Below are 26,019 nucleotides of genomic sequence, written 5' to 3' on the forward strand. Positions count from 1 at the left end.
GGAGAATTTTCCAGTAACATCCAGAATACCACTATTTTTGAGGGCCCTGATCATTATGTTATAAAGGAATTTGGTTCCCTCCCTATAGATGTACATAGACCTTAAGGTATAATTGTGCAAAGTGCCACCATCTTTCAGGGTGGACCCATTGGCTGCCAGCACTGCCTTCTCAGCCATCTTTCTGCTGTATGGGTATGGATGAGACTGTTTTTTCATGTTTTTCTATCTCATGGCCATTCAGGATGATGTCTTTTTAGCACCTAGGCCCTGCAACAACAACTGAGCTGGTGTAGATGAAGGCTGACCCGCTAGCCTGGACACAGGCCTCCAACAGGTTCTAGGTCCCTAACCACAGACAATGTACTGTCAGTGTCAGGAAATAAACCAAGGGGTCCACATGATTATTATTCATTTCCAGGTGAATCCCAGCTCCCCAATGCATTCTTTGCTGTTCTCAAATCAGCAGGACCAGGGCATGGGCACACGAACAATAAAAAAGCAAAGGGGTGGCATGTGCTATCTGGGAGCCATGGTTCCTAGCCTTCCAGGCTTTACAGAGTCCTCCCCCCCTGCCCCGTGTGTGTGTGTGTGTGTGTGTGTGTGTGTGTGTGTGTGTGTGTGTGTAATCCTGACAAAGGATTTGTCAACACAGTTTTAAAAATGACAATTCGGGTGGTGGCACACGCCTTTAATTCCAGCAGTCAGGAGGTAGAGACAGGTGGATCTTATCAATGGCCTTGTCCCTCATTACCAGAGGAGGTTGGAGGGAAGTTTGTCTCCTTTCTAACAGAACTGTTGAGGCTACATTGTTCTTTCCCTCATCCAGGCAGTCTACACAGATCCAGACAAAAATAACATGACAAGAGGATCACATGGACTTAGAATGCCCAGGTAGTTACAGAAAACACAACTTGTTTAAAAAATGAGTGCAAGTTTTCAATTCCTAGAGGCTCTATGTGCAGAACAGATTAGGCTTTGACTAAAGCTCACACTCGAACAACCCCCAAGGCACTGATTTCTGTTTGTCAAACCCCCTTTCAGGGAATTACTAACAGATTTGTAGAACACAAACTTCAAAAGTTCCAAGTAAGCTTCCTTGCACACACCAGAGAGAGACAGAGACAGAGAGACAGTGCTGTGTTCAGCCTCAGGTGTGGAATCATAAATCCACAGTAGGAAAGAGCATCTGCCTTGAGTCTGGAGGCGTCTGGGGCTTGTCCAGCTTCAGGCATGGGGGGGGGGGAAGAGATGTCCACGTGAGAGCAATTCTAAATGTGTATGTTTCTTACCCAAAAGTCTTTACAAAATGTGTTCACATGCCCCGGGGCTACTCTGGTAAGCAAAGGGTTCTAAGAAACCAGCACTCTCCTGTTGTGGAATATTCGTTAAAGATGTGTTACATGTGTTTATGCTGTGGAACATTTACTTAATGATGCAAGGATGTATTGCATTCTTTTATGTTGCATTTGTTTAACTCTGTAAAACAGTGTTACTATGCCTGACTAAAACACCTGATTGGTCTAATAAATAGAGGGATGGCTAATAGTTTGTTGGGAGAAAGGATAGACTGGACTGGTAGGCAGAGGGAATAAATAGGCGGAGACATCTGAGGAGAGGGACCAAGGAGTGAGGGGAGGACAGAAGACACCAGGAGACAGCCACCCAGCTACATAGTAAGGCACAGAGTAAGAAGTTAAAGAACAAAAGGTATATAGACTAGAGCAAGAGAAAAGCCCAGAGGCTACACTCCACATTTTTAGAAACTGGAAAAGTTAAGTGAGAAGAATGAAGCATTCCCAACAGTTTACTGAGAACTTTCAAATCCCAAACCCAGCAGTACAACTTCCTTCTGAATAAGGTCATGCTGGAGCCCTTGCCCATTCTCTTGACCAATAGCCCTTTATAGCAAGTTGGTACCACCATGCTTGGAAATGAGAAAATCTCCCCACCCCAGCAACTGCTGGGAATCCCAGAGCATCGACCCAAAGCCTCTCCCTACTCTCTTGGTTTGTCAAATAAAAATTGGTCCTCAGAGTCTGGGATTTGAGGTCCAATTCTCTGTGCCTTAGAAAGAGAATACTATGAGGCATTTTCTTGTAAAGGGGAGTGGGTTTATTTTTAGTTCTGTCTAGAGCTGGGGGAGAAAAGTTCTTAGCCCCTATCTACTGTTCTCACACCAGCATTTTTTTGTTTCTTTTCTTTTTCTTATTTAATTTATTATTTTACATGTTGATCCCAGTTCCCCCTCCCTCCCTTTTACTCTCTCTTCCCTCTCACCCTCCCCTCCCATCCCCCCACCCCAATTCCATATGTAGGGGAATGCTATCCAGTTGGGGTCATGTAGATCTGACAGGTCATGTGAAGTAGGGACTGGGGCTTCTCTTCTGTCTCTAGGTTAAGGCAGTTATCCCTCCATGGGGGATGTGTTCGCAAGGTCCTTTTGTGCACCAGGGATACACCCTGGTTTCATTGTCTGAGGTCCCTTAGACTGCTCAGGCCTTCTAGCTGAGACCCATATTCAGGGGATCTGAGTTAGTCCCATGCTGGATTCTCAGCTATCAGTCTGGGGTCCCGTTAGTTCCTCCTTGCTAAGGTCAGCTGTCTCTATGTGTTTCTGCAACCTTCATACCAGCATTTTTATAGTGAAGCTGGAACAAAACCCATCAGACAGCAGTAGATTTATCTGTGAGGAAAAACTGCAACTCTGAGAATGTTCATTAGAGGGCGCCTCCTCGTGGCCGCAGCTAGGAATCTTCCTGGAGATATTGTAACTAAGCATTGCTTCTGTCAGGTCCAGATTACATAAAATATGGCAATCTGGCCATCTAGTACACCCCCAAAAGGACAATGTGTTGGGATTAGTCTCTTAACTCTATTCTGGCCCTGATTTTCTTCAGTTTACCTCAGATCCTCAATCCCTTTCTGATCCTCGAATGGCCTTGTCTGGACAGCAGTGTGTGTGTGTGTGTGTGTGTGTGTGTGTGTGTGTATGATAGGATAGAAAAATACCTTCTGCAGATGAGGCATTAACAAATATTTATTGTTCTTTTGATTGCAATTCATAAAGCAATGGGAATTTTCCAAAGATGAGAAATGACTTCCCTGTTTTGAGGAAGACACTAAGTTGGTCTCTGTGTCAAAGGGAGGCAGGAGGACCTTGGTTGTACCTCTGTCCCTTCTGGAAGACCTGAAAACTATTTCCTGACAGCACCCAGTGTCGTCACTGAGTCTTTGTGTTCAGTGTCCCTTTGTGCTGCTCCACTAGTGACCCGATCCACTCTGAAGTTTTTTCCCTGGCTTCCTCCCAGCTGACAGGGGGCTCATAGCCCAGATCTCGCTGAGCTTTCTTGTAGGAGAAGGTGAACACACTATTTGACAGTGTGACCAAGTGGCGGTTAAAGGGAGGCCTGTACTTGCAGATTGGATGCAGCAGGAAGCTCACAGCTTCCAGCAGGAAAGCAAGCCAGTAGAGCAGGGGCAGAGGAGGGCTCCAACGGGAATCAAGGCGGAGGCCCCATTTCTTGCTGAAGGTGCAATTTAAATCATCATAGCTTTGGTAAGGGGTGTCATCTGAGATGTAGTAGAACTGACCTTGGATGTTTGGTGACTTCTCAGGGTCTCGTAGACCCCTGGCAGCCAGAATGTGTGCCCAGGCCACATTGCCCACATACACTGGGTTGACTATGGAGAATTTTCCAGTAACATCCAGAATACCACTATTTTTGAGGGCCCTGATCACTATGATGGAAATTAATGGACTTTTCTCCCCATAGATGTACATAGGCCTTAAGGCACAAGTGTAGAAAGTGCCACCATTTTTCAGGGTGGACCCATTGGCTGCCAGCACTGCCTTCTCAGCCATCTTTTTGCTGTATGGGTATGGATCAGGCCATATAGTTTCATGTTGTTCTTCCTCATGGCCATTCAGGACGATGTTCTTGTAAGAGTTGGGCCCTGCAACATCAATTGAGCTGGTGTAGATGAAGGCTGGCACACTAGCCTGGACACAGGCCTCCAACAGGTTCTGGGTACCTAATCAAAGACAACACACTGTCAGTGTCAGGAGGTGGATAAGCCAGGGGGTTTGCTGTGTGCACAGCTCCATGACTATTTTCATCTTCTAGTCTAATAGAGCAACCTTTACAGATCAGCATGCATCTCCTGTCTCCTGGATGCACAGCTGCTATGGTATAACCTGGGGACAATAGTTGGAATTCAGACAGTAAGAACCTCGAGGCTTTTGTGTTCACAGCCCTAAGAGTGTTTGCATGAAGAAGTGGGTATAATTGGGTGTCCTTTTATTTTCAAAGTCACCTAAGTTTTCTTGTTTATCCATTCCTAATGTATTCATTAGACAATTATAATTTAATCATATAAATCCATGCATGTTTCTTAAATGTACAAAAGCAGATCATCTTCTTAGACTATGAACAAGAGTAGTTCTTTTTAAGTAAGAGCTGTCCAAGAATTAACATCATGCAAGCTCAATACAGTTGTGTACAGGTCACATATATATTGCATAGATATTTCACAGCTACTTTTTGTCATTTGATGAGAATCAAAACTGTCACAAGGACAACTAGTCTGAGTCAGGGAATAAATGATTATTGGGTTGGGGAGAAGTAGAGCCACAGCTATGTTCCTGTAAACACTGTTAAAGCATTCTTGGTTCTATCTATGACTTTGTTTACTCAGCTATTCAAAGCAGAGGTGATAAATATTCCTTTTTGATGGGGGTTGTCCTTCTGTGTATATGTTTCTCTTATTGTCTAATGAATAGAATACTGTTCAACCAATGGGGAAGAAAGATAGGTGGGTCTAGGAGACAAGGAGAATTCTGGAAAAGGAACAGTTGACATGTGGAGACCAGGAAGATAGGATGCACCAGGCATTCTCCGGTAAGATAAGGCCATGTAGAAGTATATAAACTAGTAGTTATGGGTTAATAATTAAGGCAGAGCTAGCCAATAAGTAGCCCAAGCCACCATATAGCGTCTGTCTGTTTATTTGGGGCTGAAGTGGTGGCAGGACCAGTCCAGACAAGAAAAACTCTGCAACACTTTCTAGTTTTCATTCTGGAACACAGTACTGACTGACCTCATCTGTTTCTCTTAGTAGAAAACTAAAAGGGACTGTGTTTTCCCTGATGAGAATTCTAGTAAATGCCAGCACAGTGTGAGGCCGCAACTCTTTCAGAACTAAAAGCATTCAGAGAAGGTACCTGCAAGGTCTAGTCTAGGTCTGGCCCAAGGGAGACAATGGGTGAATGGTTGTTCAATGCCTGGAGTTGGAGTCCAGTGTCCTTGGAATGGATCCTTGGCATGGAGAACAATGGAAGAGCTTTCCTTGAAGTTGGAGTGACATCAATGTGACCTCACATCCTAAGCCACCTACTTTCTACATGCAGGGTCTCAGCTATGTAGTAGCCCTGAGAAGTTCCATCTGGGTCCAGTGAGCAGAGACATTAGACTCAGAGCACATCAGGTGTTCTGTGGTGAGAGCATCCCTTTCTGATCTGGGCTGACATTTTTAACACTCCAGCTTTCACCTTCTTTACAGTTACCTTACCTTTCAGATTGATATCTATGATGGTCTGTCTGGAAATGATACCCAGGACATCAATGATGCAAGCGGTGTGGATGACAACAGAGATGCCCTGGCAGGCTCTCCTCAGGCACTGGGCATCCAGAATGTCTCCCTCCAGCACTGTCACCTTGGTCTTTGTCTGAAGCTCTGTGTGGAACACAAGACAGGTCATTGGGAAGCTTGTTTGTGGGCTGGGGTATTCCCTGTACACAGGTGTCAGTTACCCAGATGAACAAGAATTGACAAAATGGGGGAAACTCCAGGAAGCCTGACATATGGAAGGAAGGAAAAGCAGATTAGGAAGAAACCAAATATGCCTAGGGCATGAAACTTGTTCAAGAGAGTAGTGGGAAGGTGAAGTATTTGTCAGAGACTCAGGAGGTAACGGGGGCAGGTCTGGGTAGAAGTGAGATTAGCAATCAGGGTATCTATTCCAGGGATATGATTAGGAATTCCCATTCCCAGCAGTGGGAGCAGAGAAGGAAGTCATATAGGTATGGATGTTAGATGTGTTGTCGCCCTTCCCCCATGCTAGAGCCTGGTATTTTCTGGGTCTCTGTTAATCACAAAAAGAATAGTTAATGCAGCACCTATAACTCAGTTTAAATGACTCAGGGAGAGTAGAGGCACTGGCAATAAAAGTACGATGGGGCTTAAGTATGGATCCAATGGAATATCTCCTATGAGATATCAAGCAAACCAGATGTCTATGTTGTAACTGAGGCTTTCCAGGGACTCCCTTATAGCCATCTACTCAAAGGCAGCGGGTAGTGTCTTTGGGGTTTTCTGAAACCCACAGGTAGCACTGCCTATTATTTTGTCACTCAACTTGCAAAATGAACTGTGTGCCACATGCAGTCTACACCAGTGCTCTACATTTGCTTTGGCTTCTTAATTTGTACCCAACTTTAGGACTTCCTCCCTTCCTCCTTCCCTCCCTCCCTCCTTCTTCCCTTCCCCTCTCCCTCCCTCTGTTCCTCCTTCCCTCCCTCCCTTCCCTTCCTCCCTCCTTTTCTTCCTACTTCCTTCCTATACTTTCTAGAGACTGGTCCTCTGGACCCTACTTAATAGACAAGGAAAGTGAGGCTCAAGAAGTCTGGGGACACAGTTACAGCTACATTGGCTAAGGATACCTCGCTTGCCCGGTCTCCACCGGTGCCATTAGCCCATTCTATGGGGTTGCTTGGAATTAATTTTACAGAGGCTGGTTAAAATCATTTCACTGAACTGAAGTTGCCAATGAAGCCAAGGAGCAGCAAGAAGGGTAGGAGAAATCCAGGGCTGAAGAAGCATCTCCAGGAACACAAATAGAATGGCTTGCCCCTAATTCTCTACTAAGTGTGTCCTATCTAGGCTCCCACCTCTCATCAAGCAACTCCAGGAAAGCCCTGAAGTAGAGAGAGGCAAGCAAGGGACTTCTCAGGAGAAAGTGGGTACCTGTCTGAGAGTTGGATTCTTGGATTATGAACCTATCTGCCCATTCTGTCCTTCTCCTTTGCTACTGATTTAGACAGGCTGGTACAGGGATGCCACTGTGTGACAAGACAGGAGGAATCCAGACATGGATTGAAATAGACTCTAATCCATGAACTATTTGGGGTCCCTGAGATCCCAGGAGAGGCCTCTTTGAGTGTTTTCTGGTGAAGCCATAGCTGCAATCTTATCTAGGACACCTGGGTGTGGCAAGCATTTTCACAGCAACATGGTGGAGTGTTGCTATCATGTGAACTGTGTGTGTGTGTGTGTGTGAGAGAGAGAGAGAGAGAGAGAGACAGAGAGACAGAGAGAGAGAGAGAGAGAGAGAGAGAGAGAGAGAGAGAGACCCAGAGAAGCTCCTAACCACACTGAATGTTCAGTGTGTAAAGGCTGCAGCTAGACTTCCTGGGCTCCAATTTACTTATTTTGGCTGTGGCATTTGGGCAAGCCAGTTAACCTCTGTAACTATTTATTTACAGAAAGAGAGGGTAGAAACATTAATTACATTCTACAAATGTTATACAGAGCTAATGAGTTGTCACCACAGTATGTGCCACAGATGATGGCAAAGAAATTGTACTTACAGGAATCTCCATGTTTACCTTTATCCAGGACCTTCTCTATCCATTACCCCAGGAAGTACTCTCTATGGTGTTGTTCCTTCAGACCAAGCCTTGGATATTTGCAAATATTGCTGACACATCAGGATTCTAACTAATAGAATTGGCTGTGTGCTAATATATGGCTTTCTGGAAGCATCCTTCAAGCTGATAGAGGAGGAAATTGACATTGGAAGAGGTCAGAAACAAAAAAGTGGAGTAGAGGGTGAGTGTTGTATCAGAGAGCTATGAAGGGACCTGTGTGCAGGGCAGATCCCTAGGTAGTGTAAGTTTACACTTGAAGCTGAGGAGGGGGCAAAGAATTAGCTTGAGTCATATATAGACAGTGGGAAACACTAAAGACTTTGGGGCCAAGAGCTGGACCCTGGAAAAAATAATGGAGTTTAAGTGAGGGACCTCTGCTTGCTCTGTGATCATCATTAATCATATAATGTTGCTATTGTCTTATTTTTTCCAACTCAGAGTCCTTGCTGTCCAGGTGAGTGAGTATTCTTTCCTACTTCCTTGCAAGGTTCTTTTAATGACCTGGGGGACGAATAGGTGTTAAACTATCCCATGAAATCAGCTGGCCCAGTTGTACATGAGAGAACAAATTGACAAAGGAACAGTGGCCTGCCTCAGTGAATTCTGCAATCATATTCTTAGTGATGATAAATCCATGGGAAGAATGGTGAGAGATATGTGTGAACAATCCAGGTGAGGTATGGACAGTCCTGCTCACTCTGGCTTTGTGTCAGTCTCTTGGTATACTTCATGTATTTACTCAGAAATTCACTTTCTCAGTCTCATTCTCTGTATCTTTTCCTGTCTGCCTGTCCCTGCTCTTTTTACTCCTTTTATTTGACATCCACCCAAGATGCTGAATGAATGGTGACCCCCAGGCCCCCTAAGTCCCCCCAAGCTCCCCCAAATCTCCCACCCCATCCACAGAGCAAATCTGAGCAAAACAAATAGACCAGTAGCAATAGGGAGAGATTGGGAGCTAGTGCTGAACCCTCTGGCTTAATGATCTTTATGGATATTACCCAGCAACTGGCAAGTCCACACTAAAGAACTACAAGGAAAGGAGAGAGAACTTGTCAGTCTGAACTCAGTCTCCCCAACTATATAGTGTCTTTTATGCTGTGTGGTCTCTTTCCTCCTGATAAATGTGGGCATGGAGAAGTGTTATGACTGCAAGTGTCTTTATGTACTTGACAAGGGAGGAGCCCTCCCTGAATCTAGCCATCAATTGTTATGCAGTTACATGCCAAATCCTCAAGTTGACTTACTGAAGAATTCCTCCCTGGTTTCTGGTCTGAAGACCTTGTCCAGGACTCTGACCTCTTCCAGATCCTTCTCCTGCACCAGCAAGTGGACAATCCTTTGCCCCAGAAACCCTCCTGCCCCTGTCACCAAGCAGCTCCACCCAGGCATGGTCAACACAGGAAACAGATCCAACGAGAGCAGCAGGTAATGTAGGGTGATTCTGGAGATGGCAGGAAAGAAAGCCAGTGATTCTTCAAGCCCGATCTCTCCCTCCAACCTCTCATAACACAGATTGTAAGGCACGTGGAAGTTTCTCCATAACACTAAACAATATATTTCAATGTGTATCCAGAAACTGTCAGGCTCACAGGGTGCAGTTGTGTCCCAAGATTTCTCCTTTACCCAGAAGCCTGTTGCAAGCCCAGGAGATTTCACCCGTGCTTCTGAACTGGCCACGGATTTAGTGCACATAACATAAGATAAGGATTTCTGGAAAGGTTTTGTAAAAATATATCTCTTCTGTGAACTTTGTCTTCACCCCACTTATCCTCCATTAAGCTATTTTGGTCTAAGAGGGCCTCATCAGGGAGCGATGCTCAGCTAGAGACCATGCCCTTCTCAACAACCCTAAAGAAAAAAATGGCTCAGCTTATCCTATAACACCAGTTTAAACACTTCTAGTTTGTTATCTTGTCATTCTGTGTTTCCCGGTGACTGAATCTGTAGAGATTTCTGAGGGTGCATTCCCCAACGGCATAGAATCTCCCCACCTTTGTGCCTCACCTTTTGCAGCTAACAAAGTAAACACTTCTCTGAGTTCCATGCTTGTGTAACATTACTATCTCTTATATTTTAATGTTTTAGTGCCAAGTTAATGATCCGAATCCCTTTTACCCAGTCCAGGAGGCTGCACACACACTTGGGGGATAATCGAGAGTCTGTGTTTACCAGGTAGAGCCTGCCTTCTGCAGCTGTAGGTTCTGTACTAACCCTAGTGTGTTTGCCGCTGTGCAGCTTTGTGCAACACTCTTCTCAACCAGCTACTCCCACAATCCATTTGGATAACACAAATGAGAGAATTCCTTCACTTTACACCTTCCTGCTTCTACCATTCCTTGCTATTGCCCTTTCCCTTTAATGGAATATGGTTTTGGTGACCAAGAGACAGAACGTGTGTATACTTTTACTTGGAGGCCTGAGGTTAATCACCTGGAGTTCTGAGCTCCATCTAACATCTTTCTGACCCACCGTTCTGGTCCTTTCCTATCATGTCAGTCATCTTTGCATCAGTCTGACCCAGCATTCTCTGCTAACAATGAGCAAGAAATGGAATGTTTCGTCCCTTTCTTATTTGTTTCTGTGCATACAGGCACACAATTCTCCAGGTGTTGCAGCCATCTCTAAATTGCAGTGATAATTTTTAATAAGTGATCTTGAGATGGGACCTACAGGAAGAGAAAAGGGAATGAAGAAAGGGCTGCCTACAGCCATGTGCTTCTCAGGCACCCCTCAGGACATAGTATTAATATATTTCTTTCCTCTAATATATTGAATTTTCTCTGATATATTGATAGTGTATATCGACAAAAGAGGAGGATAATTAACCATGACAGTGAGCAATCAGTTACTGAGAATCACCTTGTTATCTTGAGCAGGAAGGATTTCTGAAGAAACTGGGCTGAAACAATGATCAATTAGACCACATCTTGATAAACATTTCTTAATTATCTTTACCTATGGTTTTCTCTGTTTACTGTTAGCTCATCGCAGTACCATGAAGATGGACTTGGGGTCACTGAACACTCTTATCTGTTTCCCTCCCCTCAGTCATGTTGAAGACACACACACACACACACACACACACACACACACACACACACACACGTACACACTTTTAGCAATTACTTGTTTCTTTAACTGCTATGTTAGGTTGGCTGCTCCAGTCCAGGCTGTTAATGTAGAAGTTCTGTTTACAGAATGCTGTGGTTGATGTATCATTTACAAACAGCATGCTTGGCAGTTATTAATCATACAGCTAGATAGCTGGTGTCAAGGGTCAAGGGTTTATACAGGAACAGAACAAAGAGGATGTATCTCCCCCCTCTCTCTCCGTCTCTCAGATTTTTTTTTTTGATTAAATAACTTTACAATAGCAAAAACAAGCCAGGTGTTGGGGGTGCATGCCTTTAATGCCAACACTTGGGAGGCAGAGGTAGGCAGATCTCTGTGAGTTCAAGGCCAGCCTGGTCTACACAGCTAGTTCCAGGACAGGGTTCCAAAGCTACAGAGAAACCCTGTCTCCTAAAACCGGAAAAAAAAAAAAATAGTAAGAGCAGCTAAATCATGCTTCAGAAACTAGCGGTTACTTGGTCCTTAAGGTTAGATGCCTCAACAGTTAGAGTAGTCCCACAATAGCTGTTAATCGTTGTGAGGAGACAAACTGTACTTACTCAGCCACAAGGCCAGTGTGTCAGCAGTCCCAATCTGGAGGTAGAAGTGTGGAAGTTTCCTGAGACCTAGTAATCTCGGAGAAGCTGCTTTCTGCTATCTGCAGAGGGACCAGCAGAAGAGCCTCCAATCACCTTCCTTGCAAGAGGGAAGCAAAGGCAAAGGCAGCGACAGGCCAGACTTTTCTTCCTGGACAGGGCGTTTCTATTGGGCTGCTATCAGAGGTTGCTGCCCACAATCAGGGTGGGGCTTCCCACAGCAGTCAAGATAACCAGGATACCTCCTTGAGTGACAAATTGACACTAAAACCAATCATAATCAGATGTCTCCTGTGTCAGAAACAGGTGAGTGGGTCTTCTTTTGGGGGACGGTTACTCCTGAACTAAACATCTTGTCCTACAACCTAAAGGTGCAAAAGAAAATAGATTAAAATAGATTTGATTAACTGAAAATGAAACTAAAACATCTTGTAGGAAGGGGTCCCCATAAATCTGTGGGAAGTTCCTTTACTTGTCCTATGACATCTATTTTTTTTTGTCTTTAACTATAGATGCATCTAAATTTGAAATGTTTTTTAATAGTGATGGTCAGATATTTATTTGTCATTAGTGCTAAGGATGGAGCCGGGAACAGTGCTGTGAAGGCCACAAGTGTGAGCAGCAGAGGCTTTACAGCAGCTGTGTGTCTGTTAACTGGGAGACAGCCCTGGAGGCTAGGCTCACTAGGCTTCAAGAGAGTGTAAGAGGGCTGGTGGCGATCTTTGCACTGCCCCCTCTTACATTTTGGGTATATTTTAGAGCCTGGAGAGAGTTTTCAGACTGAGATTTATTTTTTTTTTCTCCCTACTGGGCTTCCCATTTCTAATTTATTAAAGATCGCCTCCTTACAATTTCCAAAGAGAAAATACAGAAGAAACAGACTCGGTTTCAAACGCATAAACAGTGCCTGGAGTTGAAAGCATTGCTGATGACACTGTCATAGGATGTCAGCGCACTCCAGGGCACTTCAGTATTCCTGAGGAATAAACATGGTTTCTATTTCCTCCTGCTGGGATGTTCTCAGCATAAGTCATTGCTCTTTGACATATATTCTATGTAGGAGATACAGATCCTGCAAGTCATGCCAGAGTAGGCCACTCCCAATCCCATGACAGAACCAAAGGCTAATGGTCACATTCTTTTAAAGAAGGTGACTAAGAAAACAACTCTTAGCCTCAAACCAGTGCCTAGATTTACCACAGTGTCGGCCACACACCAGTCCCACTGAGGTCCAACTCCAACATGTTTCCCACCTAGAGATTTAATTTTGAATGCATGGCCATGGCCACTGATAGTTGTCTCCTGCTCCAGTGGATGCTTCCATACTCATTCATGTGGACACTCTCCAAAAAAAGACAGAGTTGGGAGAGGGAAATGTTGGGGCAGGAGTGCTTGGGGAGCATTTGAGGAGGGAAATGAATATGATCATGCTTCACTTTATATACATATGCAATTCTCAAGAATAAAGAAAATTAGCACCAAAACCCACAAGACCTAACCAAAATGGGAAAAAAAGATTTCCATCTAATTTTATGTATGTTTACATAAAAGTTGGAACAAAAACTTCTCAGCCCCACTTAAAGATTTGTCAAAGTCCATCTACAGTCCAAGTGTGGATGTCTAAAAGATAAAGACGAAAAAGAATGCCAACAATTTGGATCTTATCTCTGGAAGGTCAGGGATGATTCAGAGAAAGACAGGTGCCTCTCTAAACTCTGGAGTGAACATTCCTTTTGATGAAAGATACCATGGAGACGTTAGAGGTTGGACACTAACCAGAATTCCCTGTAAAGGGGCGAATCACCAGAACAAAAGGTTTCTCATGCTTTAACAAGAATCCAAATGGACAATAAGACTTTGACCCATCCCTGAAGATAATGATGGTAGGTTACTGCCTACCCCTCAGCTTTGGCTAAATTATCATTTTGAAAGGTTAATTATTGGTCATCTATTCAGTCTTGAATACTCAATAGGAAAGAATAATACCAGCATCAGACAATTATAATATTATGAAACAGGTGCTACTAAGGTTCCCAGCCATTTACCAAGGTTCCCAGACCGACTTCGTTCAGTCAGGGGGCCTAAAGACCTACAGGAGAGTCATTTAAGTGATTCGTCTCAGCCATTTTTTTTTTTTTTTTGCATATAGAGTATTTTTTATTTAATTTTATATAACAAAGTCCAATTAAATGAAAACAAACATTTATACACAATATTTGGGAATTTGGGCGTCGTTCTTTCCAAACTACTTCCTGCTGGTAAGGGGCGCTGTCTTGGGGGATTCGAAGAAGATTCAGATATCCTAGCTGTAGTCTGTAGGGCTGTTTTGTCCAGCTGTTTGGAATGTAGGATCAGCTTGTACTCTGTTTCAGGCGGTCTGGTGTGATCAAACCACATTAGTCTGGAAGGAATCCACATCTTTTCATTTTCTGTGGAAACAAAAATAGAAATACTTTTCCCCAGTAACTTGTTCTTCAACTTAAATTTTGGAGTCAAAGCGTTTTTTTTTTTATTATTATTATTATTATTATTTTACATGTCGATCCCAGTTCCCTCTCCCTCCCTCCCTCCCTCCCCCCAAGCCCTCCCTCTCTCCTTCCCTCCCTTTTGCCCTCTCTACCCTCTCCCATGCACTCTAAACACCCTCCCCTCCCAACCCCCCACCACAATACAATATGTAGGGGAATGCCATCCAGTTGGGGTCATGTAGATCTGACAGGTCCTGTGAAGTAGGGACTAGGGCTTCTCTCCTATCTCTAGAATAAGGCAGTTATCCCTCCATGGGGGATATGTTTGCAAAGTCCTTTTGTGCACCAGGGATACATCCTGGCTCCACTGTCTGAGGTCTCTTAGACTGCTCAGACCTTCTGCGTCTCAGCCATTTTTAAAGGGACTTTATTCAGTGTTGCTAACTAACCCAGCGGTTGTCAAATGCCATGGGGTTACTAATGAGTTTCACCTGTGCTGGGTCGGTGTTACTTCCCAGAAAATGGCCAAAGTAAGCTGCAAGAGAGCCCTACTAGAACACTAAACCAACTAAGTACTTATACTTTCCCTTTAAAGGGACCCTAGACCAATTGTAGATAACTAAACATAAAGGTCTATGGCATAGAGCTTCTGCTTTTAAAATTGTCCTGGTAGAAAGTGTCTCGGTTTTAAGTTCCTCTTTACTCTAGGAAAATTATTGACCGACATAACATTCTTTCCAGGATTTTCTGTCAAAACTAATTTTGCTTGGCCCTGAGTAAATATGAAAACAGATTTAGCAAGCCATGAAGAGTAAGCCAATAAGCAACTCTCTTCCACGGCCTCTGCCTCCAGGTTCCTGTCCTGTTTGAGTTCCTGCCCTGACTTGACTTCTCTCAGTGATAGACTGGGATATAGAACTCTAAACTGAAATAAACCCTTTCCCTACTGATTTGATTTCAGTCATGGTATTTTTATCACAGCAGTAGAAACCCTAAGACATCAAGGGTGTCTAAACCTGTCTGGACAAGTTACCTCTGAGTAATTCTAGATAGAAGGCCTTTTGGGTTCTTAAAGGAATAAACTTAGTCATTGTAGGAGTCAGGGACTGAAAATGTACAAGTAGAATAAGAACAGTAACATGTGCAGCCTAACAAGCATTGTGAAAGCTGGGCATGAGAAGAGCCACAGCAGTAAGCCTAGCAGTAAAAATGTAGGTAAATAAATTCTAGTTCTTCAGAAGAGAAAAGGCTAAGCAAGGGCCTGTTGTATTACAGCAAGAACTCACTGGCTTGCTTTCCAGAAAGTCCTGTGAGACAACAGACACCAAAATCTAGATATGATCATTCAGTGTGTCCCAACAGTCCATTAGTTCCCTGTGCATTGTCTGGGATCTGAACTATGTAGGAGTTAAGATAAACATTTTTGAAGTCTGTGTAAAGGGTAGGTGGAGTATGTTGAGCTTGTGGATGAATGACAGAACTGTGATGGAGAGTTTTGGGAGGATATCTGACAGAGAGTATTGGGAAGCTCCATAAAGCAAGGGCGTGGGGTAGTTCAATGTTCAAACCTTGGACACATCTTCCAGATGAGCTGCTGGAGTTCCTTCTAGACCAGGAGCATGGTACTTTCTTCTTATTTGCTATGAGTCCTCTGCTATGAGTCCTCTGCTCATCTAAATATCCATCAAAACACTAATCACCTAGAGTCATCCAGAACGGGCTAGCACAGATATTTGGATTCTAGGGACCTTCACATAGATGAATATGTAATGAGACCATTTATAGACACCAAGGTTTCAGCTTCCATCAAGCTGATTAACAGAGACAGAGACTTATAAATTAGTACATAAGATAATACATAAAAGTTACATTCATAGTACACTCAGGTTGTAAAAGGACTGCCAGCACCAGTTTTCTTTAGGAGCCACAAAAATAGCACACTTACTGCTTCTCATATCTACACAGTAAATAGACATAATTAAACACGTTGTCTTGGTTTATCATGTGCTTTTGATGTTTTTACACTGGTACCTGCCTGGGATCAGATCTTTGATTAAGTGTATTGTTGTTTTTCAATTCAGGTTGCCTTTCTCCCTTTAGTGGAATGTTCAAGAAAGACTGAATGGTGATGGGCTTGAGATGACATGTTGTTCTTTTAGTTTGTTTTACAGGGCACCACATTATATCCATAGACATCTTTTGAATTTGAGTACTGTTGGCAACTATAGTCTTTGTTTAGCAATGAACACACCACACAAAGAGAGTGAGAGTTGAGTATTTGGAACCTCTTCCAGATGTTCATCACACTCCAAATAGAATGTTAGATTATTGGTGTAATTATTCTAGTTTTTGAGGTATGAGCTAAATGATCCGATTTGACACTCTTCAAATACGTAAGAAAACATATCATCTAACCACACAGAACAATGTGGGTATTTCATTGTTTCTAAAATTTTGAGTTTTAGTCTATTTGAAAACTTGAAGTATACTAGTTTTGTATGACAAAGAAAATGAGACCATTAAAATCTTTTAAATTCTTATTCTTGTCTTCTGTGCCAATGAATATTTCAAAAACATTTTACATATTTAATAGAATGGAGTATTGTAAGTGGGGAAGAAGTCAACAGAGAAAGAAATCTCTCTTGCTTTTTCAACACCTCAAATATCTTCTCCCCCTCCCCCATGATAGTTTTTCTCAGACAGAGAGTTTTAAAATTTGATCTTAAAGCAATCTAATCATACCATCTGGGATGAGGAATTAGGTTAGGTTTAAATTTTTTACCCATTCATGTGAAGGAAAGCTGGCTATCACTACCTTTTTAAGCAAAATAGTCAATATAGACAACACTGTATTGGTTTCGATAACTCACTTGCAAAGCATAGCAAATATGTTCCTTGTGTTGTGCTTCAAGGGCTGGAGAAGCTAAGATGTCAGGCTCTAATTTTCTGTGGGCATTTAAACACACCCAAATAATGTCTGTTCCCTGTTTCAAAACAATAACATTATAGCATTAACATCTGTGTTTATGTAACACATGTCCTTGGTATGATCAGTTGAACAGAAGGAGATACAGGGGGAAAAATCCCACCAAAACCCACCATGGTCTTATCCCCTAAATATCATCTAGAATTGAGGAGAACCATGTCTTGCCTTGAATCCCATTCTGGCAGTTTGGAAGAAAGTAAGACTACCTGGATGGGCAGTTGGGTTAGTGAGTGAATAGGGGTCTCCTCCTGCTGAGTGCCTGCCAAGGAAGCTGTAAGATTCTCTCTGGCTGCCAGTTCTGCCTCTTCACTCCCTAGTTTTGTTGCTCCCAGGCTTTCCAGCTGTGCCAACTGCTGGATTCCAAGTGCTCCCAACGTTCCTTCCTAATACATTATGTTTCAAATGAAAACCCAGAAATCTGTAGTGGAAACATTGAAAATGTATACTCTGTCTTAAATATTCAATACTTACAAAAACAGGCAAAATATGTTAATAGTTTTGTGCTTTCTTAATTTTCTTTCTGAAAAACGTACTATTTTAAATAAATCATTTGAGAATTGTATGCATGCATGCAATGTATTTTGATCACATTAACTCCACTCTTCCACCCAACTTCTCCAGGATCTAACCTCCTATTTCCTACCCATTTCCAACACCATATTCTTAGGGAAAAAAACCCATTGAGTCAATTTGTGCTGAAACATGGACAACCTACTGAGAAACACATCCCCAAAGAATATTGACTTTCTCTGTCCTAGCAGTCATCAACTGTCAATAGCTCCTTAGCTAGGGGTCAGGGCTCTGAGCCCTTCCTCATTCCAAGATGTAATGTTAACTGACTTAATCTTGTGTAGGTTTGTGGAGGTAGTCACGACTGGTATGACTTCAACAGTATGATAACCCTGTAATGTCCCAAAGATAGTTTGTCTTGATTTCTTCCTGGCCTTTGGATCTTACAATCTTTTTGGTTTGGGGCGATGGCCTCTGCATCAGCTCCTGCTTCTAAGTTCCTCCCCCATTTAGAGTTTCTGACCTGACTTCCTTTGATGATGAGCAGTGATATGGAAGTACAAGCCAAATAAACCCTTTCTTCCCCAATTTGCATTTTGTCATCGTGTTTGATCACAACAATAGAAATCCTAAGGTAATGTATGAGATAGATGTTCCACTTATGGCTGAAGACTCCACAGATACTTATTTTCTGTATTTTGGCCAGTTGTGAATTTCTGCTTTGTTGTCCACTGCACAGAGACTTCTTTGATGAGGACTGAGGGCTGCAGTCATCCATAGGTATAGAGATATGTATTTAGAGAATAGTTTGATACTGTGTCAATCTAACAAGGCTTTCCCCAAACCTATGAGCTTCAGAACCATGGGTTCTTAGTCAGATGTACAGAACTAGGTATATATTTCCTCCTGTGGAGTGGTCTTTGTTGGTTATTTCTATAGTGTTTGTGCCACTATTGAATCCATGGACAAATCTTTCCAGGTTGGTTTTTATTTTAGCTAATAGCATCCACAGCTGCATATGAATGCTGATGTTTTCTTTCTCCCTATAGTATTCATGGCACATTATGAAAGCTAACCAGCATGGAGGAAGCTTCCTGGATAGTGCCAGCTTATTTTTTCCCATGTCCTGTGACCAAAGTGTGTGTGTGGTATATTCAGTAGTAGGGTCTTTCCATAAGTTCTGATGGGCAACCAGGAGCAATGACAGTAGCCTCTATAATTTTGGGATCTTTGGGATGCCCCTGACCAACAGCTCAAGGTGGGTTATCACATACTTGGTGCTAGGCTTTTTATTTGGCAATCTGTGTTTCCTGAGAGAAACAGTATTATCCTGAGTAAAGCAAAGCAACAAGCTCTCTCTCTGTCTGTCTGTCTGTCTGTCTGTCTCTCTCTCTCTCTCTCTCTCTCTCCAAATTAGTAGGTTTCCATATGCTTTTGTCACGCATTTTAGCATTAATTATCCCTTCCCCAGCTCCTCTTCTGTTCTACCCTCCTAGTCCCATTCTCACTAAACCTTCCTCTTCATTATATCCTTTTCCTTTTCATAATACCTGTGTTCTACTGCAATACCTCACACACTTAATATCTTTCTTCCTACCCCTCAGTGGCCTGAAGTGTTACTCCCAGTTAAACACACAAAACTAAAGATTTAGTGCTGAATTCTACACATGCAGTGGTCTAGATTACCTCACTCAAGATAAAATTTCTAGTTTTCTTAACATCATTAACTAACTATTTTTGAAAGATTTATGCCTTGTTATTACAGGAGCTTAGAAATTGTTTAAGAGGCTTTTCCCATTTGGGTCCATGAGGCAACCCAGAGGCAGCATGAAAGCCAGACATTTTGTTTCAGCACTGCATTCATCTCTTTGACTTTGGGGTTACCTAAGTTATCACCTGAGTACATTACAAAATCTAAATTAGGGGCTGGAGAGATAGCTCAGCAGTTAAGAGAACTCATTGATCTGGCAGAGGATGGAGGCTAGATTCCCAGCAAGCATATGGAAACCCATAACTGGGGGAGACACGGAGGTCCTTGAACTCACAGATAAGCACTGAATGTCAAATACACAGGTTTGTCTCTTCAGAGGGAAAGATGTATACTATGTTTTCTTACTGAAGGTTGAAAGATGATGTGTTCTTTGTCCTATCTCTGTGGCTGAGACCACACTGAATTCTCTCCTGGACCCTTATCACGAGCTTGTCAATCTATAGAATCTTTATGGAAGATGTCACAAGTATTTTACAAGGGGTTTTAATGTAGTTGTGTTGTAAGCTTTACTGTGCACATGGGTTGAGTTCTTTATCACCGGGAAGTTTTTCAGCAAATTGTGCTGTGTTTAAATGCAAAGGAAACATTACAAATTACACTACAGAAATACAGTATAAAATTACAGATTATTTAGCAACATATTGTCACACTTCAAAGAAATGAGTATATCCATGAACACATTTAGGTCTTCTCACTGCTTTTGTTTTTAAAAACCTGTATGCTTTGACATTAGGTGATTATCAACATGCAATTTATATTTTTATTGAATTTTTATCTTGATCGTTATATAGTGACTTTTGTTTTCTTCTTAGGAATTTTACATCAGTATCTGTGTCTCTGATGCCATCACAGGTGTGTCTTCTACCTTTGAAGCTGAATTTTGTCCTCTGTTCGGGCATATTTTCCTTGCTGCTTCAGGAACATGCTCTTTCCCACATGGGCTTTGTGAGGCTCCAATGCATTTATTTGGGCCATTGTCCCCTCTTCTTACAACTGTGGAGTCCCACCCATCTACCATCATGCAGCCCAATGTCCAGACAGGGTTTTGACATCAGATATGACCTTTCTCAAGCATTATACACCTTCTGGTCTACAGCCACATCCAAATCTCATGTTTTATCTGTCAGGGTTCATAAAGATGGCTCTGTTTCATCTTGGTTTAAGGTCAGAGAGTTCAAAACTATCTTTACTCTTCCAAGGTTAAAGTCATAGGACTTAAAGGTCTATGACTTAGCTACTGTAGGAAGTTTGGTCTTATGTGTGAATGTCTTATCTAAATAATGGGAGAATTAGTCTAAGGTGTGGTTACTAAATGTTTGGAGAATTAAGGAAGAAAGCCTATTTCTTCCCTGTATAATGATGAAGAAGTCTTTTGTCATTTACCCCTTTGGGTTAGGGTATTTAAGAATCTTGAATAAACTTGGGGCATTCAGTCTTCACTGGATTTCTGTGTCTCTCTCTTCCTTAGTATCTTTACCTGCAATTTCTCAATCCACACTCCCCCTCTCAGGCATGAACATGGGCTCATACAGATTGGCACCACAAAGATGGGATACTACATTTATCTCCTAACTACACCACGAATTGGGAGCAGAGATGCAATTGGAGGTCGGAGGTAAGTGATTAGCCCACTCCATTTTTTTTTAAGTATCTTCAGCCAGTTGAAAACATGCAGAGGTTTAACATATGGTAAAATCCATTCTTGGGACAAAGCACCATGAAAGAACAGATATGTTATCATCTTGTCAAAAAAGATGCTTTCAGACTCACCCTCTTCCTTGAGCTATTCTCTGCTTCCCAAACTCACACTCTAGTATTTGGAGATCAAAGATCAAGCATTGACTGTCCTTGGTATTCTACCATGCTCTTGCAGACGGCCTTAAGCACACCATCCACCAGACACTCTGCTGGGTCCCCAGAGGCCACACTTGTCCAGTGTCCAGCTCTGTCTGGCACCCAGGACACCCGCTGTCCCTCAGCAAACCCTGCTTAAGTGGTGTCCAGCATCTTTACTCACCTTGGCCCCCTTCCTCCTCCACCTGCACACTCCTCCTCTGCACCATCTCTTAGGCTGCCCTCCCTGCATGGACCCACCTGGCTCTCCTTTCCAAGTCCCACCTGTTTCCCGGACACCTTCTGCTTACTCCACTCTCTCCAATCACTTGTACACCACACTCAAACCTGTGGGTGAGCCCTTCCCTGTGCCTCCCTTATTCCATGACCAAAGACTGCTGAATCCATAGGAAAAGGGAAGGAGGCTCACAGGCTGGGGCGGCTGCCATTTTCCTATGTCTTTGCTGCCCCTTCTGCTGTTTTACCTGCATTTCAAAGGCTTGTGTGCCGGACAATTTCCTCTACCTAAAGTAAGTGGCATGCTTCACTGCTACCTGCATTTAACTGACAACTGTCAATTAATTGTTAGTTAATAGCTGCATTCTCAGTTAGGTTACTACACTTTTCCTGACTGGCTTCCTGTCCTCAGAGAATATTGAAAAGGATAAGGGGAGAAATGGAAGGAAATAAAAAGGTGCAGTGTCAGATGAGGCAATGTAGAAGTGAGATGGAACCATGGAAGATGAAAGAAGTAGGAATTAAATCTCAAATAGAGCTATCTTCCAGATTCTAGGCTGAGTAGAACACAGGTTTGATTGAATCTGTTTTGTTCCTTTTAACCTTCCAGGAAATTAGGATTTCCTTAATTATATAGCTTTTAAGGTAGAAATTTGAGGTTGCTAATAACTAAAATACATGTTACAAATACATCTAGGTGTGTTCTAGAATCTTCCAGGATACTGACATTGGAGGTAGTAGCTGAGAGTTTCTCCCCCCATCCCCCACCCTCCCGTCCTTTCTCAAGAGTCATTTGTTAAGGTGTCCACAGTTTCCCTTGTGTCCTTCAAGGTTCTGGGGAGTCTTGTGTGTTAGTATATGTAGGCAGAGAGAAGGCCAAGAGAGTTGGAGCTCTGCCAAAGAGGGGCAGTCCACTCTTCAGGATTGCTTTCCCTATAAAAGGAAAGAACAGGCTGCAAGGTTTAGTGGGAAGGTGAGGTGTTTCACTTTAGTCTCTCTGGTGAAGTGAACTTTCCACCAATCCATTAGTGGGGGTGGAGAGGAGGATCTCTCATATATGACATGGGAATGGGAATCCCTGTTTCCTGTCCTGGAGATGTTAAATGAGGTAACAGATGTCAATCATGTAGTTAGTACCTACCTGATTGGTTAAGCCCAGTTTCAAATTCATACTTCCTGTGAGTAAATGTCAGTTCTAGGTTCCATTTATGTTCTGGAAGGGCCAAGCCTGGCTATGGAAGGGAAATCATAACAAGGCCCAATAATAGAAAGATGCTACCTCCAGGTAAGGAATTACAATATTTATTTCTATTTCTGTTGAACTTCATAAATCAATGGGTTTTTCTCAAAGGCAGGATGTGATATAGAACTTGGGATTTCAAAGAAAACCAGTACTGAACTCTACGTGTCAGGAAATTGCAATTGCTGTAGCCTGTAGTCACAAGTCACCACTACTGTAGTGCAGCTGCGTGTCACTGGGCAGGTATTGAGGGAAGAAAGCCAGGGACTGACAAAGCATCTGGTGACTCCAGGAAGACACTAAGTTGGCTTCTGTGTCAAAGGAAGGCAGCAGGGCTTGACAACTATTTCCTGACAGTACCCAGTGTCACGTCCCTGCCAATATCACATCACTGAGTCTTTGTGTTCAGTGTCCCTTTGTGCTGCTCCACTAGTGACCCGATCCACTCTGAAGTTTTTTCCCTGGCTTCCTCCCAGCTGACAGGGGGCTCATAGCCCAGATCTCGCTGAGCTTTCTTGTAGGAGAAGGTGAACACACTATTTGACAGTGTGACCAAGTGGCGGTTAAAGGGAGGCCTGTAATTGCAGATTGGATGCAGCAGGAAGCTCACAGCTTCCAGCATGAAGGCAAGCCAGTAGAGCAGGGGCAGAGGAGGGCTCCAACGGGAATCGAGGCGGAGGCCCCATTTCTTGCTGAAGGTGCAATTTAAATCATCATAGCTTTGGTAAGGGGTGTCATCTGAGATGTAGTAGAACTGTCCTTGGATGTTTGGTGACTTCTCAGGGTCTCGTAGGCCCCTGGCAGCCAGAATGTGTGCCCAGGCCACATTGCCCACATACACTGGGTTGACTATGGAGAATTTTCCAGTAACATCCAGAATACCACTATTTTTGAGGGCCCTGATCACTGTGATAGACATTAATGGACTTTTCTCCCCATAGATGTACATAGGCCTTAAGGCACAAGTGTAGAAAGTGCCACCATTTTTCAGGGTGGACCCATTGGCTGCCAGCACTGCCTTCTCAGCCATCTTTTTGCTGTATGGGTATGGATCAGGCCATATAGTTTCATGTTGTTCTTCCTCATGGCCATTCAGGACGATGTTCTTGTAAGAGTTGGGCCCTGCAACATCAATTGAGCTGGTGTAGATGAAGGCTGGCACACTAGCCTGGACACAGGCCTCCAACAGGTTCTGGGTACCTAATCAAAGACAACACACTGTCAGTGTCAGGAAATAAACCAAGGAGGCCACATGATTCTTGTCCATTTCCAGGTGAATCCCAGCTCTCCAGTGCATTTTTTGTTGTTCCCAAATCAGTAGGACCAAGGCATGGGCACATGAACAATAAAAAAGGAAAGGGATGACATCTGCTATCTGGGAGCCTGGTTTCTAGCCTTCTGGCCTTTACAAATCTTTCTTTCTCCATCTATAACCTTTGATTCTGGTTCCTACTGTGTGCTTTGGCAGCATAGCTTTAAGAATGAGGATTTGCTGTTTACATCATTTAATCGTTTCCTATTGAGTCTGTTGGAGAACTGAGAAAGAATGTGTGTTTACTACTGGTCAATCCTATAATGGTAGAACACTGTAGACACAATGTAGACATGCATATCCTGGAGGAGAGGCAAGGGCATCTTGCCTTGAAGAAGGAAGGAATGTCCTGAGCAAGTAGTTACTGTTATTATAATTCACCTATTCATTAACATTAAAATGCACTCTGCAACTTGCTTTCCTGGAGAAACAACTTCATTACCTTAAGTTAAATATATTTGCCAATTAAATTTTGGGTTTCCTTGCTAATAGGAGGGGGTAGATAACCATTACTGTGAAATATTTTTCTGAATCTGTAACAATATTTTGCAAAATATTGCCTTAATCATTGTCTCTGTAGTTGCTCATCTCCCGTTGATGGAAAATGTAGCAGGTAATTGTTATAGATGAAAGATGGTCGACGGACACCAGAGGCTTTTGACACTTTCCTGTGGATATGCATGTGCCATGCCAGGTGTATATTAGAAACCCTGAAAAACTAGAGATGTTCCTGGAAATTCTAAATCATTTTTTTTTCCTTTGGTAAAAGAGTCTTGGAGTGCCCAAGTTGAAAGTCAACATAAAAAAAAAACAAAAAAAAAAACACACAGGAGGACCTTGCAGCGGGTGTAAGGTGATAGGGAGAATGATCCGTGATGTTCAGTGTGAGGATGTTGTATAGAAATCCCATGCAAACTTACATGTTTCACCCTAACTTATATTAAGAAGCCATAATACAGAAAGGCCCACCAAGTAAAGGGAATTGCCCACATCCTCCAGAGGAGATGGATCCACAGTGGGCTGAGAAGATTGTGTGAAAGACATGGGAAATAATGACTCCTAAGAAAACTAAGTGGGCAGGGAAGTGCTGGATCGTTCTTTCCAGAAGCCCTCTGTGGAGAAACTTTGCTGTGGTCTATGCAGGGGGCACCTTCCTTCAGGTGGGCAGGGTTGCTCTCACTGAACTAAAATAACACATGCTGTACTAGTTAACACTTGTCAGGTCTGGGTCTGGCCTGGGAGGGCGACAGTGTGTAGATGGAAATGAAGGATTTGGAGTTGGAGTCCAGTTGCACAGGCATGGAGGAGAACAGCTTTTCTAGCAGTTGGAAAGGAAGGAGTGTGACTTTAAACCTTCATTCTCTTACTGTCTCTGGTGTCTTGATCATGATCCTTCCCCTCCTCGCCTGTTTTCCTCACTGAAACTGTTGAGACTAGGGGCCAGAGGGATGGAAAAAGTGGTTAAGAGTCCTAGCTGCTCTTCCAGAGGATCTGAGTTCTATTCCTAGTACCCACATGGCCACACAGAACCTCTGTAACTCCAGTTCTAGGGCATCTGATGCCCCTTTCTTACCCCATGGGCAGTGAACATGCAGATGGTGCTCAGTCATGCATGCAGCCAGAGACAAAATATAAAATAAAAATTTAAAGAAATATTGAGACTAACAAATATGGGCTCTGCTATCTGAGAAAGGTGAGCAAGCATAGAAGATGGTTCAAAGTAGCCTCTCCCCAAACTTGTTTTTCTGGTTTCATTTTCCCTCTCATCCATATCTTCCTGAGTTACTTACTGTACCTTTCAGGTTGATGTCTATCACAGTCTGTCTGGGAATGGCACCCAAGACGTCAATGGCAGCAGCGGTGTGGATGACAACAGAGATGCCCTGGCAGGCTCTCCTCAGGCACTGGGCATCCAGAATGTCTCCCTCCAGCACTGTCACCTCGGTCTTTGTCTGCAGCTCTGAGGAACACAAAGCAGATCATGGGGAAGCTTTCTGCACAGGATGGAAGTTTCCTGACACAGAATCAGTTGCCTAGGCCTTCAAGGGCAGTCAGAGTGAGGAGATCCTGGGGAGGAGGCCTTTCTCCTGAAGGAACAATAAATGCACAGCAATCACGATGTAATATTAGTAGGGAAGGAGCAAGTGTCCACTTCTACCCCATGAATCTGAGCAGCAAGATATCATTCGTGCTTTGTACATGAAAGTAGAGTTATGGAAACTCATAGACCCTTTAGAGTGACCAGA

The 26,019-nt window shown here is 43.1% G+C and overlaps 1 protein-coding gene and 1 long non-coding RNA gene across 6 annotated transcripts in view; one reads left to right on the plus strand and one right to left on the minus strand.

Annotated features, from left to right (window-relative positions):
• Nucleotides 1–23,516, plus strand: LOC127232676 (uncharacterized). 2 transcript variants are annotated; one of them, XR_007835415.1, is made up of 2 exons: nucleotides 1–106; nucleotides 23,421–23,516. It is a non-coding gene; the product is annotated as an uncharacterized LOC127232676 (long non-coding RNA). The 2 variants fall into 2 exon arrangements; XR_007835414.1 differs by lacking the exon at nucleotides 23,421–23,516 and adding an exon at nucleotides 3,792–3,887.
• LOC127232674 (3 beta-hydroxysteroid dehydrogenase/Delta 5-->4-isomerase type 1) overlaps nucleotides 3,020–26,019 on the minus strand; it is a 26,244-nt gene continuing 3,244 nt past the window's right edge. Inside the window, exons 2-4 of one of the 4 annotated variants that reach the window (XM_051198856.1) lie at nucleotides 25,569–25,733; nucleotides 5,569–5,733; nucleotides 3,020–4,032 (exon numbers count right to left, since the gene is read on the minus strand). In XM_051198856.1, the coding sequence (XP_051054813.1) occupies nucleotides 3,221–4,032; nucleotides 5,569–5,733; nucleotides 25,569–25,733 (1,142 nt within the window). In that variant the 3' untranslated portion in view covers nucleotides 3,020–3,220. Of the gene's footprint in view, nucleotides 4,033–5,568; nucleotides 5,734–8,953; nucleotides 9,151–22,849; nucleotides 23,662–25,568; nucleotides 25,734–26,019 lie in introns of those variants that run through there. The other 3 variants (XM_051198857.1, XM_051198859.1, XM_051198858.1) reach the window with 3 other exon arrangements.

Source organism: Phodopus roborovskii, unplaced genomic scaffold (assembly GCF_943737965.1).
Source record: "Phodopus roborovskii unplaced genomic scaffold, PHOROB, whole genome shotgun sequence".
Lineage (NCBI taxonomy): Eukaryota > Metazoa > Chordata > Mammalia > Rodentia > Cricetidae > Phodopus > Phodopus roborovskii.